The 14754-nt window shown below is 36.8% G+C and overlaps 1 protein-coding gene across 3 annotated transcripts in view; it reads right to left on the bottom strand.

Moving 5' to 3' along the window:
- LOC122823584 (carbonic anhydrase 4-like) overlaps window positions 1-13938 on the bottom strand; it is a 30672-nt gene extending 16734 nt beyond the window's left edge. Inside the window, exons 1-17 of one of the 3 annotated variants that reach the window (XM_044103353.1) lie at window positions 13852-13935; window positions 13648-13699; window positions 13453-13479; window positions 12490-12666; window positions 12256-12404; window positions 12074-12163; window positions 11934-12000; window positions 11336-11502; window positions 9879-9978; window positions 8862-8891; window positions 8597-8779; window positions 7446-7600; window positions 7276-7365; window positions 5824-5871; window positions 5651-5732; window positions 5401-5564; window positions 2493-2784 (exon numbers count right to left, since the gene is read on the bottom strand). In XM_044103353.1, coding sequence (XP_043959288.1) covers window positions 2623-2784; window positions 5401-5564; window positions 5651-5732; window positions 5824-5871; window positions 7276-7365; window positions 7446-7600; window positions 8597-8779; window positions 8862-8891; window positions 9879-9978; window positions 11336-11502; window positions 11934-12000; window positions 12074-12163; window positions 12256-12404; window positions 12490-12666; window positions 13453-13479; window positions 13648-13699; window positions 13852-13899 — 1791 coding nt within the window. In that variant the 5' untranslated portion in view covers window positions 13900-13935 and the 3' untranslated portion in view covers window positions 2493-2622. Of the gene's footprint in view, window positions 1-2492; window positions 2785-5400; window positions 5565-5650; window positions 5733-5823; window positions 5872-7275; window positions 7366-7445; window positions 7601-8596; window positions 8780-8861; window positions 8892-9878; window positions 9979-11335; window positions 11503-11933; window positions 12001-12073; window positions 12164-12255; window positions 12405-12489; window positions 12667-13452; window positions 13480-13647; window positions 13700-13846 lie in introns of those variants that run through there. The other 2 variants (XM_044103356.1, XM_044103355.1) reach the window with 2 other exon arrangements.
- Between the last annotated feature and the right edge of the window lie 816 nt (window positions 13939-14754).

Here is a 14754-nt window from a genome sequence, read left to right as displayed (position 1 = left end):
ACCTGGATGACGAGCAAAATTCAGATGGAGGGTCGGAAGGGGATTTTTTTAATTTTTCATTCAGTGTCATCAACAGAAAGAGAAAAAGACTGGAAGAGACGATAAAGCCCATAATTAAAATGACATTGATAGTTTTAATTCATCGTCCGATTAATTGATTTATCGTTTATTGCGACAGGCCTAGTCTTAGATTTTAAAATATTACCATCAGGTTTGTAGTGAAAATAAATCCAAAGTCATGAAAGATCTTGAAAGTCCCACATTTTGCTCTGGTGGGTTTTATGTTCTTAAATATTCTGTTCTCATATCAAACTTTACTTCTAAGTACCTTTATGACAATAAATTATGCAAATGAATCCCGTAGTGTATTAGATTCTGCAGCCTGAAATCAAAAGTGAAGAAACCATTTATATTAATTGTTATAATACATTATACTATTTTAAAAGTTACAGAGAAATCCGCATTTTTTCCTCCTTGGTTTTAACAGAAACATCAAAAATCACAAAAAAGTATTTTTTAAAAATCTATTTTGTTTATTTTATAATATTTATCAATACCAATATTTGTATCATATCATTTGAAACAACGATACACAAGGCAGAATCTGCATTACACACTTAAGAAACGTTAAACGATGCTATTTTAAAGTCTTTACATTAACTTTTATTGGGGCCTGCCCATAGCAATGCATGGAGGCACCTATTGTTCTACACCCAATAGAATGTCTCTTTATATATTTATTTATTTTTATTCCGTCACCGTGAGTGTGGCTCGTACCGCTGCGAACCCACCCACAAAAGTGGTATCAAAACGTGCGGCTCGATCCCGGGAGGTGTGCTATTATTTTTGGTGGGATTTGGAGTTACCATGGCGACGTAAAAAGCCAAAAACGACCCCAAAATCACTAACGAGCTCACCAGGTGCAACTCTCGTCGTCAAGGGGACGAGGCAACCAGTAAATCCTGAAAATACGCTATTTTTGAGGATTTTCTCTGTCGTCATAACTTTATATAGAAACGCCATTCAAACTTCATTTTGTAGATACGTCCGTGATCTCTTTTAAAGTGAAGACAGCACGTCAATATGAATTATGGTTTGTCCACAACTTCAATCTAAGCGACCCAAAGTTTTTGATTTTTGGAAAAATCAGAGTGTGAAGGCCACTCCGCTAGAGTGAGAGTCAGAGTGACATTTTGACCCCAAATCTTTTTTTAACTCGCCCTCACGCTCACAAATATTGCATGATTGGTATGAAACTTGGTCATAACATAGAAATGCATGCCTGCTCCGGTCAAATGTTTTCAAAAATTATCTAGCGCTTACAGTTTTCTCTCCAGGTGCTTCAGAGCAAAGTCATGCGCCAGGGTAGCAGACAGATCTCACTGATTCACTTCCATGTTTTCCTGAAAAATTTCAGACCTTGGCACACACTTTTTTTTATCTCATCGCTGTTAATACTGTGAGTGAGGTAGAGATATGAATGGCGGGACTATGTGAGACGACAAATAGCCCTCTCATATGCTTCAAACGGTTTTCGAATATGTATTACGGTTCCCGAACAGGAAAGAGTTGTTTGCAATGCTTTTTTTAGTCAAACTGGCTGGCTCAAACAGAGAATTGTCTCCCCCTGGATGTCTCACTCACAGCTGGCAGAGAGGATTATTTACCATGGCAACGGAACCCAGAGCAGGGAGAGCTGCTTAGGACTACAAATACGCATCACTGTAGTTCGAACTACTAGTTCAGTTAAAACAGAGGAGGACTGAGCTGGCCTTTAGAACTACTTGCTGCTATGGGCTGTATATAACTCATTTAACCCTGTCACTGTTACACATGGGATGAGTCTAGCCCTTTGAAATGAAGCTTACTGAAAATTTCAAAATAAAAGCCCTTGAAAATTTTTACATCAGGTCATTGCTTTTTTGAGCTTTATATGACTGATTTAATCCAATGACTGTTACACATGGGATGACTTTGACCCTTTCAAATGAAGCTTAATAAAAACTTCAAAATAAAAGCCTTGGCAATTTTTACATCATGTAATTGCTCTATTTGGCTTTATGTGACTGGTTTATCCAAAGCACTCTTACACATTGGATTAGTGTGGGCATTTAATATAAAGCTTAGTGCAAATTTCAAAATAAAAGCCTCAATATGCCCCTCTGGACAGTGCACCGCCAGAGGCGGTGCAATGATATCATTCTGCATTACCTGTTTATCCGAGGTTAGGGAACTGCCTTGCTGTGCAAGGCAGTTCCCTAACCTCGCTACTGAAAGTATTTATGCTTACATTAGCATATTTGTTCATTTTAGCTAATACACTTTATCATACTGAATGTTGCATGTCCAGCTTACTTAACATTCTTGTGATTCTCCACATGCTATTGATTACATTGCAGCTTTCTTTAGCATTGATGCTAATTCTTAGCATCAGGACGATGGATCCAAACCGACGGGCACACTTTGGCAGGCCCCAGTTATATTTCTTCAGGAATTTTCTAGTTTTCATTTATTGTGCAAACAACAAATCATAAATATAAATTGTTGACATGCAGACTTAACAAAACTGATTTAAAATCACGCTCCACCTCTGAGGCTCCAACATCAACATCTTCAACATCTTTAACAGAAGAGAGCGCAGAGACATGGCAGCAGCAGGTAAACCCAGACGGGTCCAGGTCCGGTTCCGGCGGCTGCAGCCGTGGTGTAGATCTTTCTGGAATGAAGAGACTGACTGGACCGGAAGACGTTGTGATATCCTGCATTCTCCGGGAACAGCGCCATCTGATGGAGTTAAACGCAACGTTAACACTTCAGTAGTGAGGATGTTCAGTCAGAGACGAAACTCACAGGAAGAGACGGATACGGAAAGAAAGATTTAATTCTACTTGATGGTTTTTAAAAAAATGTTTCTCATGATGAGCAAAACCATTGACATTTTCAGGTCCATGTTGTTCCAGAATATACATCCAAACTATTTCTGAGTTATTTTCACGAGATAATAAAATCATCTGACAGTTTTGATTCTGTCTTTTTTCTGTTGGTCTGAATAGTTGTGGTCATTTTCATGGAGTTCCATCTCAACCTTAAACAGATATAAACATGTCAAGTTAAGAATATATGAACATGTTTTCAATGAGGCTCTTTGAATGAACATATATTTGAAATTCATAATGTTTTAATTTGTAACTGCATACAAAATAGACCAGGATGTATCTGCTTATTGCAAGGAAACTCAAAGGAAATATTTTTGTGTTTTATGGGAAACAACTTTTCTTCTGCCTTCTCTGACAAGTTCTGAAACTAATTTTAACCTCTGTACCTGTTAACGAACGTCAGACCGAATATAAAAATGAACAAAGATGAGATCTAAGGTGTCTTTGTGCAGGTTTGATGGGGAAAATGCAACAAAGGACAGGAAGCGTCATCACTTATAGATTAGTAAAGAGACTGTGTCACATGCTGGCTGGTTGGTCACCATGTGACTGATTTATCACATGGTTTTTGTCACATGTTAATGATAACATCTGTCCTGATAGGAGCTGATTACACTCATTACTGCAATTTCAACTAAGCCAGGAAGACACACAGATTTTACTTCTTGAATGTATTTAGACCCGGCTCACTATTAATGCCATTTAAAGGACAAAATTGTAGTTTTCTTTGTTAAGTTTCTACATTCTGACATGAAGATTTAAATCTAATACATAAACCAGTGGGGTTTAACACAGGGTGTGCCTCTTAAGTAATTTGTGACACTTTGATTCTGATCAGTTTGCTGCTCTGCTTGCCTTTCGAGAATGTGCCACGTGCCATAAGAACGCCGCCACCATTCTTTACTGGCAGCGTCAGTTTGCAGGCGATAACCTGCCTTTATCTGAGGAGTTATTCATCTCATCACATTATTTCTGCTGCGTGTGCACATTCCTTTAAAGTCCAACATACATCAGGCTGGCATGTCCCACATGGAGTTTCAACCTTTCAGTTCCTTAATCTTGCAGAGGTTTTTCTAAGCTCTAGTGCAGGGTTCTCAAACTGTCCTGCAACTTTTAGATGAGCCTCTGCTGCACCACCTGAATATAATAATGAGGTCATTAAGGCTCTGGAGAACTGATCTACACCAGGAGGAGGTAATGAAGCCGTTTCATTCCAGTGTTTTGTACCTGTGGCTCATCTAAAAACTGCAGGACAGCGACTGGAGGACGGGAGTTTGACACCTGTGCTCTAGTGTGACCACTATTTACACACAGTTACATGATTTTGTTCTTATTCGTCTCCTTTTGCAGCTTCTCCAATGGGATTCATAAATTATTTCCTAGGATGTAATTAAATCATAGGAAAGGAAATAGGATGAACACACTAAATATTTAAAACTACTCATACAACTCAAGGTCATGCTAGAGTAAAACACTGAAATACTGTAAAGAGCAACAGGAAATTCCCTTCATAAATCCTTGATCATACACCAGTGGTGTGCGTCCATGTGTGAATAATAAAGATACCAAACAAAATGTAGTAATAAAAACTTTAGAAGTATAACATTAATTTCCTGGAACACAAAGAAGTCCAAAATAAATAATTCAACTGAAGTAAAGAAAACTTCAGGAAGTCCAAAAATACCCAGCAGACATAAAACTCTGTTGCCACCAGTGCAGAGCTTGATCTACGCTTCATGAATGTTGGCACGATTAAAAAACAAATGCAATTTGATGATGATGTGTGTATTTTACAGCATTTTGGACACTATTACCAAGGAAAATCCACAGATCTAAATCTTGTGTACAGAAATGAGGTGGATGAACAGATTAACAACCCCAGGCATTTATGAGGTAACATTGGGTCACCAACGTCCAGAATCTGACCCAGAAGTTTATATCCAGCTTGTCAAAATGGACAAAAAATAGATCTATTTCTGAATGTAAAGTTATTTTTAAGTTAGTTTTGTCTTATTTCAAGTTTGCTCTAGAAACTAGACCACAAATACTCGATGAGATTTTGTGTTTTTGCAGTGAAACGATTTTCATCATGCTTCTTCTTCAGGAGTGGAGTCTTATGCAGTGAGTGAGCAGAGAAGCCATTTTTGTTAAATCTACCACTGTTTTGTTTTTTAAAACGGCACCTCCTTCTTTTAAGTCTAACCACAATTATTCTTGTAATATTTTTGACTCCTCTGTTATTTTCTGATTTATGGTTGTGATCAATGGTGAAAATATGTTCTTCCCACCAACCTCCAGCACTTCAAAAGGGATAAAAAAAATCGGATCTGTTCCTGAATATTGCTTTAAATTAGCTGAGTATTTTTGTTTGTTTCAACTGCTTAAACCTTCGTCAAACTAAAAGATTTACCCACATGTTTAGTGTTCAATGTGTGGGATGTTGGGAATGATGAGTGAAACATACCAGGTCTTGGTCCACTTTAACTGATTCTTTGAAAATTGTCCAAACCACGGCTTCGTTGCAGGAAGGCGTGGTGAGGGAGCCGCTGTAGCGGAAATATGATTCACGGTTCACGTTGCCAAGCAAGTCATCGATAGAAATCTCATCTGTGACTTCGACTTCTGACTCTGTTTCAGAGCGAAGGATGCAACAGGTGAGCGGATAAATGCACATCCTGTATTTTCATTATGTAACAAGGTAAGACCTCACTCACTGATGTCTTTGATGTTCGACAGGTAATGGGTCAGAGTTTTCCAGGCTTTCATGTCAGAGACAGAACTCGATGTGGGCGACGGCTAAACAGAAAAACAAGACGAGTAATTTGACTTTTAACAGAACGAGGGAAATACAGCTTTAAAAAATAAAATAATAATAATAGTGCCTTACTGTTTCTGCAAGAACTGAGGAAGACTTGTTGTTAGTAGATTGTGGAGCCTGAAAATAGATGTAGAGAAAGTTTATTTAACAAATTTACATGAAACATAATATGTCAACTGACCTGGCCTATTAATTTTTATCTTATCCTCAGAAACAGACAATTTCTTCTAACTATATTGGAGACTTTATATCTCATAAAGAAATCTAATAGAATCAGACGTGGCTTTAATAAAATATTTCCTAAAATGATTATTAATTTCTCTATATTAAATAAGCCGTTTCTTCTTCCCTGCTTTCTTCACTGGCTATCAGATAACTGAGAGAATGCTGTGTACCGAATACAATGGGGGTAAGATAAACTTTTCTGTTGCACCTCTTTGTCTAAAATATCACATGGTTTGAGTTTACAGTTGACAGTCATGCCATTTTGTCTCAACATTCCTGAGAGGAACCACCCACTGAGTTACAGAGGCCAGTCTGACATGGTTTGGAAATGGTTAAAAAAAAAAGTTGCATGTTTTTAGCTACATTGGAAACTTTAAGTTTGCTGGAGTCATTTCTGACTGCATGTATATGTGGGCCCCAAACGGGTTTTGGAGAGGTTGGACGGCTAATAAGATCTGGATCTCAAAGAGATTCTTATTCGGGACCCAAAACATACACTGTAAAACATTTGAAGGTGGTTTAACTTGAAAATGAAAGTACACCTGCTGCCTTGAAAATGTAATTTAAGTCGACAAGAAAATAGTTTTGATTAATTAAAGTTCATAAAGTTGATTTATCAACAAGAGACAAGTTGTCTAAACATTGTTTTTTAAGTTTATTAATCTTGAATTGTGAGTTTTAACTTAATGCTGCAATTTAAACCAAATAATTATTTCAAAATATGCAAGAAAAAAAACCTGTCCTCACCCAGTTAAAGAGACACATTTCTCTATTATTTTAGTCACAATATCAAGTTTTTTGGTGTAGAATAATTTAACTTCTTGTTTCAAATCACATGAACCAAATTTCTGATCTGCTGATGAATTTTATTGAACATCTGAATGAATTGAGCTCAGAAACATTCAGTGTGATCAGGACATTATCCTCAAGCTTTGCAAACTGTCAGCTGCATTAAAATAAACATTTGCCTTAATAACACCAGAGTCACATCAAAGTAACGCTCTTCATCTCAGGATACAAAAACACGCCGCTAAGCATTCTGGGAAATAGTTCCCACTCCTGTCTTTTTCTTCTTTCAGTTTGTTAAGTGCTAACCTAAAAACTCTGTTTATTCAACTCTGACAAAATTAATAAAAAGTTAACTACAACTTACTGCTGTTTAAGTTTATCTTTCACAAACTCAAACATTTAGGTTCAAAATCTAAAACTCACTAAATGTATTTGACCTAAAGAGTAGAAGATAGTAGACACAACTAAATGTGGCTTAAATGTTTTACAGTGTATGTCAATTTTTACCTCAATTAAAAACCCCAGCACCGCCAGGCCATCAGGAGTCTTTAGTGCCTCATCCAATGTTAAATCCTTCCTCTTGCTCACGATGTGCATCTGCACAAAACAAACCATCAATTGGATAAAACAGTCACAAAACAAACTCTTGTCTGTGTAACATAGTGTTGAGTTGCTACCTCCATTGGGTATCGTTTCTTGTCCACGGTGTGCTCTGACCCCTCAGAATCGGCTGATTCGGTTCCCCAGTGGAAGTGGAACTGAAGAGTTGAGTAGTCGTGATCCAACCCCCCTCCTGACACCTCCACCAGTCCGTCCTCCAACACGCACTCCACTGAAAGATTAAACACAAATGCTGCGGTAACTTAACGTTTGGATCCAAAATGGAGGAAAAGCTCAGAATTTTTAAGATAACTTCTTTCAAAGAGGACTAAAAACAACGTCTTACCTGCAGTAGGTAACCCTATTGATATGCTGATTTACACTGCAAAAACACAAAATCCTACCAAGTACTTTTGCTTTCAAATGAAAATATATTAGTAAACTTGAAATAAGACAAAACTAACTTACAAGTAACTCTTCAGCAAGCTACAAGAGCTTGTTTTTAAATAATTCCTTAATATAATAAAAAAGTTCGAGATCCACTGGCACCGTTACCTAGCAACGCCCACCGGAGCCCAGCCTGTCACCTAGCAACCAAATTCAAGTTCCACTGGCAGATTATTTCACTTATAAAAAAACAATTTTTCCAATAAGTGAAATAATTTGGAACTAGTACTTTAGTATTTGTAGAAACTAAACAAAAACACTTGGTAAGATTTTGTGTTTTTGCAGTGTAGCATAAATCTAAAATAGTCGTACTAAAACATGCAGCAAGTATGAGAGAGGCCCGGACCGAAGCTGATTTCTACCGTCTCAAAAATGTCATAGCTGTAACGGTTGTCATGTTTCAAAGTCAAGTAAAGCTTTTCTAGTCACAATAACAGACAATTACTGTAAAAAATAAGTGTTCAGTTCAGTTTTATTTCTTTTTCTTACAACATTGCGACTGCACCTTAACTTCAGATTTGTCATGTGAATATTTTTTAGCATCTACATTTGATCATCTTTCCCAAAAGTCTCCAGTCCTCATCCTCAAAATCCACTGTCATGCAGGTCTGAGAAGCAAACCTGAATCACCTGGATGGCTTGTTACCTGGCCTTTGCCAAACTTGAAAGCATGTTGAAGAGGAGATTCAACCATTTGATGCAGCTGTGTTGCAGCAGGGATGCATCTAAAACTTGCAGGGCAGTACAACTCAAGGACAGTAAAAAATAAAACAATCCAAACCTGTGTGGCCTGTATTGGTGATAGACTTTATGGCATGTTTGTTGTCAAAATTCGTAAAGGTGAAGGAATTGAGAGTCCCATTCTCCACGACGCTATCGGTGCTGATGTCGATGGGTGACTGGCTTTCACCATCACAGTGGGAGCCGGGCAGATCAGACCAATGAGACGGCGTGTAATCTGGAGCTAGAAAGAATTAAAAACAATCTGAATGTGAGTAAGCTCAGGATTATTATATTAAACTATATTTCCCATAGTTGATACATACCACAGTGGTCCTCATAGCACCACAGATGAGCTAAAGATGGAAAAAAAACAGACATATTTAATCAGAACAATAACAACAATCAAAGACTGAAAGATTACAACATATATTTTTATCTTTAAAGTAGCTAAAAATGTAAAAATTTCAGACTTTTCAGCTCAATTTAGAAGAAAACATTAGCTTGTAATAGAGATTAAGACTGCTTGGTGAACTACATGCTGACAGAAGTTTTCCTGACCATAAACGACTTTGGAAGCGATCCTGTAAAATATTTAATCACTATTTTAGGTAAAATTGGTACAATGTAGAGAAATTAGACTTCTTCTGTCACAGCTGTCCTTGATCTAAATTTTTATTTGAAAGAATTATTTATTTTCATCTTCTTTGCACCAGTTGTGTTGTTGACGTATTTTGTTGTGACTTGCTAGCATAGAATAGCTAAGTGCATTAGTAAGGTTTTGCTATGGTGGTTAAGTCCTCAAAAATTAACTAAATCTATAAGTGTCTTTATAAATGTTTGCCAAATGTTTTTATAAGCAAATTCTCACAGTTTGTTCACCACTTTTCTAACTTTCTGCAAAGGCCCAGCTAGCTAGGCTGTATGTAAATTTGACAAGAAAGTTGCCATTCGGCTTTTTGTTTCTTTTTTACCCTTAACACAGCTAAAGTTTCTATGGTTTATTTAGCCCTAGTAAAGAACTGCAGACCTCTAAGCACCTTACTTCCTGCATAAATGCCCTCCTTCATTATTTTTCTATTTAGGCCTTTTATCCTTACTATTAGCGACACAAATTAGCATCGCTAAATTTTCAGCAATGTTTCTTTGACTGAGGCCTCTGATTTCACCTTCCAGCAGATTTTACCCTCATTCATCTGTTTGACTTGATCACATTGAATGTATTCCTTTCACTTTCTGTTGTTTTGTATACTACTGCTGTGTACTATTGACACTGAAATTGTCCTGATCCTGAACCACATGCTAACTGCCCTTGACAAGCTAAAACAAACAGTTTTACTTACCTAGAGGAGTTGCGGGGGAGGCAGTGACATTTCGCCCATTAAGAGGTTGAGTAGGTCGGTAGTTTGGTGCGATGCTATTCTCAGTGGAAAAATGCAGAAGCTGAGAACACAAATCCAAACTCAATATAAAGTTCACAGTTCAAGTCAAGTCAAATCAAGTTTCTATTTTCTCACAATCCAAAAACAAGGCAGTTCAAAGTGCTTTACGTGATAAAAACAACCAACTGCAATTTACATCTGAAGTAAACTGTTGAATTTCTCTAACACTGGGCTGCAGAAAAATGTGTTTTCACCTCTGCTATTTTGTATAACATTGTGGGTGTTTGTAAAATAAACATAGGTGTTCATCCTACTTTGCTTCTCACTGTTCATAATGGCTTTTTCTGAAACTTACTGACCCAATCCACATATGTATACCGATGTGGCATGTTTGCTTAATGTCATATTTATGGAAATAACAGGACGAGATAAAAACACCCTGATAAACTAGTAATTTTAAAATGTGTTGATAATTGGGTAAAAGTAGTTGTTTCTGTTTTTTCTCCATTGCACATCTGTACTGAATTAAAATGATAGATTTTTTTTCTCAGTCATGAAATGATTGCAGTTTAAAAGCTTTAAAGGTTCTACGCCTAACCCTAACTACAGCGAGCCACAGCTGTCTTCCTTTGTGCTCTCTCTCTATGTTTTAACTTGTTTTTTCTCTTCTCAGTTTAATACATTCAGCCAAGCACCTGCTACACGAAACTATCAAATGAAAACAACAGACTAAAGTATGAGAACCTCATAAATCAGTGTTAGTTGGATCAGATAAAGAACTTTATCAACCTCCAGCAAACAAGCAGATACTTTTTGTATTTGCTTTGAGTTTTGCTGCAGTCACATGTGGCGTGCTCAACATTTTTGACTGTTGATACATTCAGCAGAAGAAAAGAAGAGACAAAACCTGATTGTGAAACAGACGCCAGTAGGTACCAGTATGTCTGCTGGTGCCTGCCTGTATATAACTGCATGTCATGACACTTGCTTGAATGCATCAGTGGATGCTTATGTAAAAGATATGCAACCACAGGTCACAGTGGTTCAGCTGTTTGGAATGACTAAACCCTGCATGAAATGATACATAAATACTTATGTCTCCAACCTTAAATGACTGCAGGTTCATATAAGATAAACCATTTTGCCCTTTTTGTTGGCTCAACATAACCTTAACCTCACTTGTTCTGGAAAGTAGACTTACCAGATCTTTTTTTTTTTTTTGAGGTTTTTTATTTGCTCTAGTGGCCTTTATTTGATAGTTAATTGACAGGAAAGTGGGTAACGAGAGAAGGGGGAAGAGATGCGGCAAAGGTCGCCAGGCCAGGAATCGAACCAGCGACAGCCGCGTCGAGGACCAAGGCCTCCTTATGTGGGCTGTGCTTAACCCTTGCGCCATCACAGCACATCGCAAGACTTACCAAATCTTTGTGAACTTTTATGGGCTCGTGAAAGAGCGTCCACACGACGACTTCATCGCAGTAGGGTGTAGTCAGAGAGCCCATGTATCGATAAAACTTTGTGCGATCCACGTTACCAATCAGATCATCAATAGTGATGTTGTCTACTTTCACACTAGAGCCCTCCTCTGTGAAATACATGAAAGAAATCAGAAGAAAGTTCAACATCTAATTTTGATCATACTTAAGAATAGTATACGGTATAAAGTTCAACAAAAATGACAATTTAATTTAATGCAACAACAAATGGATTTTAAACCCATCTGAAAGTGGAGCAGTTCTTATAACTGTGACATTGTGTAATTTGCTGCATCATGTTTTGAAAAAACTGCTGACACTAAACACTGAAATCATGCAGGATAGTTGTTGTTGTTTCTCCCTGTGGTAATTGCTGCTGGTTTTATTCGTGGTGTCTTTCGTGCTTCCTGTTGATGAAAATGCAGTAAGCATGACATTTACCCTAAACCGTAGTCACAACACTTTCCACTTCAGACTCGTCCAGCTGGGTAACAATATTTCTATAGAAAACAGAGGAACTGAAGTGGAACGATAAACTCACCTCTGACGTCTTTCAGGTAGGATGTAAACGTTTTCCACGGCCAAGATAAGTTTCCATCTTCTGTTGCCTTCAGGAATAAATCATTCAGCAGATGAGGGAAATTTGTCAGAGGAGTAAACTGGAGAAAATTTATAACTCACATCAATAAAAAACCCAAGAACAGCAAGTCCATCTTCGTGACTAAGAGTCTCATTCGGGAGAAGTCCTTTTTTTGAAGCGACTATGTGCATCTACAGATGAAAAGACAAAAACACTTTGGTAAGCAAAAGATGCTCAATCAGATGAATCATAGAAAACTGGAGGGGATGTTTAAAAACTTTACCTCCATTGGATAACGATGACTGTCCAAAGCGTGCTCTGAACCTGAATAGTTTGCTACGTCCCAGTGGAAATGAAACTGCAGTACAGAATATTCACCATCAAGTCCACCTCCACTCACTTCAACTTCATTCACTTCAATGTCACATTGCACTGAGGAAAAGGTCGAGAAAAATAGAAATGGTTAAAATCAGGTTAAGCATGTTTTGAATACTGCCAAGAATGTCCAGTTTTGTACCTGAATGTCCATTATTGGTGATATTCTTGATGGCGGATTGAGAGGAGAAATTAACAAAGGTGAAATTATGCAAGTTTGGGTCAATTGTAACGATGCTGGTGACGATATCAATGGGAGATTGTTTTCCTCCTCCACACTGAGATCCAGGTAAAGCTTCCCAATGCTCTGGAGTGTGACCTATAAAAGATCCAGAGGCCTTTAGTCCAGTGAGAGCGTCCTGGAAACCCGCAAGTATCACAGACAGGCGGGCAGAGGACCCAGAATTACACTGAAGTCAGAGTAATTCAACGTTAGTCAAGTAGAAACTTTGGTATTTTAAGGACGAAAATTACAATAATTCATAGAAGTAACAAAAAATAACAAAATCAGGCAAAAGAAAATCAGTTTCTTTCAATAAAAAACTCATGAAACATTAACAAAAACTGCAGGTGTGTGTCTGTGTCTGGTGAATTTTTGTTTGTTTTTCATAGAGTGGGTAGAAAATTCAGAAATTTTGAAAAGGTTTTTTTTTTCAAGAAAATTACTCAAGTAGATGAAACTGAGTAAATGTAGCTACTAACTATCCAATTCTGAACAAATGATAGTTAAAATACTTGATTTTTCAGTTTTTCTTGACAGTTATTTTTTTATTTGCATTAATTGTTTCATTTTTTTAATAATATTCCTAGTTTTAATCAACCTAATGTCAAACAAAAACACTCCAACAATTAAACATAAATGACAAACAAGTTGTTTTCTGTAGGTATTATGTTGATTGTTTAGATTTTTTTTATACATTTGACTAAAATACGTTTTGGTTAAAAAAAATTTTGTTTTTCATCCAGAAATTTTACTCAAGTAGGAGGAGAGATACTTCATAATAAAATTACTTAAGTTTTTTTCAAAAAAAGTTACTCATGTAAATGTAATTAGTTACTATCCAACTCTAACTATCAAATATATCAGAAATAATAGTTTACTTACCACAATTAATGTAGCACCACTCATTGGCTAAAACAGAGGAAGAGAAACATAAATGATGGATTTTGTGTATTTAAATCACAAATGAAATGCATGTAACTTTGAAATTTAAATCTGCATTCAGTTTAAGAACTTTATATTTTGCCAATCTGTGCTACAAATTACACAGGAAGTGGAAACAAGCAAAAAAATACTCACATTTTACCAGAACCACCAAGGTCAGACCTAGAACCAACTTTAGGAGACTCATCTTCAAGTAAAGAAGAAGAAATGTTTTAATTTATAATTATGAAACCAGCGGTTTAAAGCAACTCCATCAGTTCTGCCCAAAATAAGCCAAACCTTCCCAACCCTGCAGGTTATTTGTGAATGTTTAGATTGTGAGGTGATTACTAACCTTACCTTACAATTAGTCTTCTCAAATGTTAAATGAAATGAGTGACTCAGCATCTGTCCAACGAAGAGTTTATGAACAAGAAAAGAGAAACGTGACACCAGAATGAGTTGAGATAAATATATAGGCTCGCTCTGGGAGGGGCCCCTGCTGTGTATACAACACCGAACCATGATGGAGACACAAACAGCTGTTTTCTAAATAGACCTGATCACAACAAACCAATCAAATGTCCTAATTTGCATTTCGTGTCCAAACGAGATAGCGTGTTCTGAAGGAATCTGAAGCTCTGATTTTCTTTACTTCACTGATCTGCATCCAAAACTTTAAATTAACAATAATGTATTTGTCTCTTTACATAAACCACAACTTACTATACTAATATTAATATTAATATAACATATACAATGTCTTTATCTTTCACCTGACAAGAAGTTATTCAACACCAAATGATTCTTATTCTTAAACACACAATCTGCTGTGAAAAAGATGTTTATCGAAATTATCAAAAGAAATTGTTTAAAATATTAACATTAGTTTTAAGAATGTTTCATTGTTTTTAAAAACTGTAGGGAAAGTAGGAAACCTTTGCATTTGAAGAAGAAATGTAGTTAGAAAGTAATTTATAATGATTGTGATCGGCAATCATTTAAACGTTTTGTGAAATCAAATAGAAGAAAAATGACAGCAGAATTAAGAGTTATGTTTAATAGTGAAAGTATTTCTACATGCAAAAGAAAAATCAGAGAGAATAACCAGAGAAAGAGGCTTCAGGTTGCAGGAAAGCATAAAGATGAGAATGGCAGCAGGTGAAGTGATGATGAGTTCAGATTTACCCTCTTCCAGACTGATGGGCGCTTCAGGGCGACTGACCCGTTCATGCACAGCCGTCACTGCAGTGGACGGATACC

Source organism: Gambusia affinis, linkage group LG20 (assembly GCF_019740435.1).
Source record: "Gambusia affinis linkage group LG20, SWU_Gaff_1.0, whole genome shotgun sequence".
In the NCBI taxonomy this organism is placed as follows: domain Eukaryota; kingdom Metazoa; phylum Chordata; class Actinopteri; order Cyprinodontiformes; family Poeciliidae; genus Gambusia; species Gambusia affinis.
Note: the sequence above shows the minus strand (reverse complement) of the source record. Positions and strands in the feature narration are given on the sequence as shown.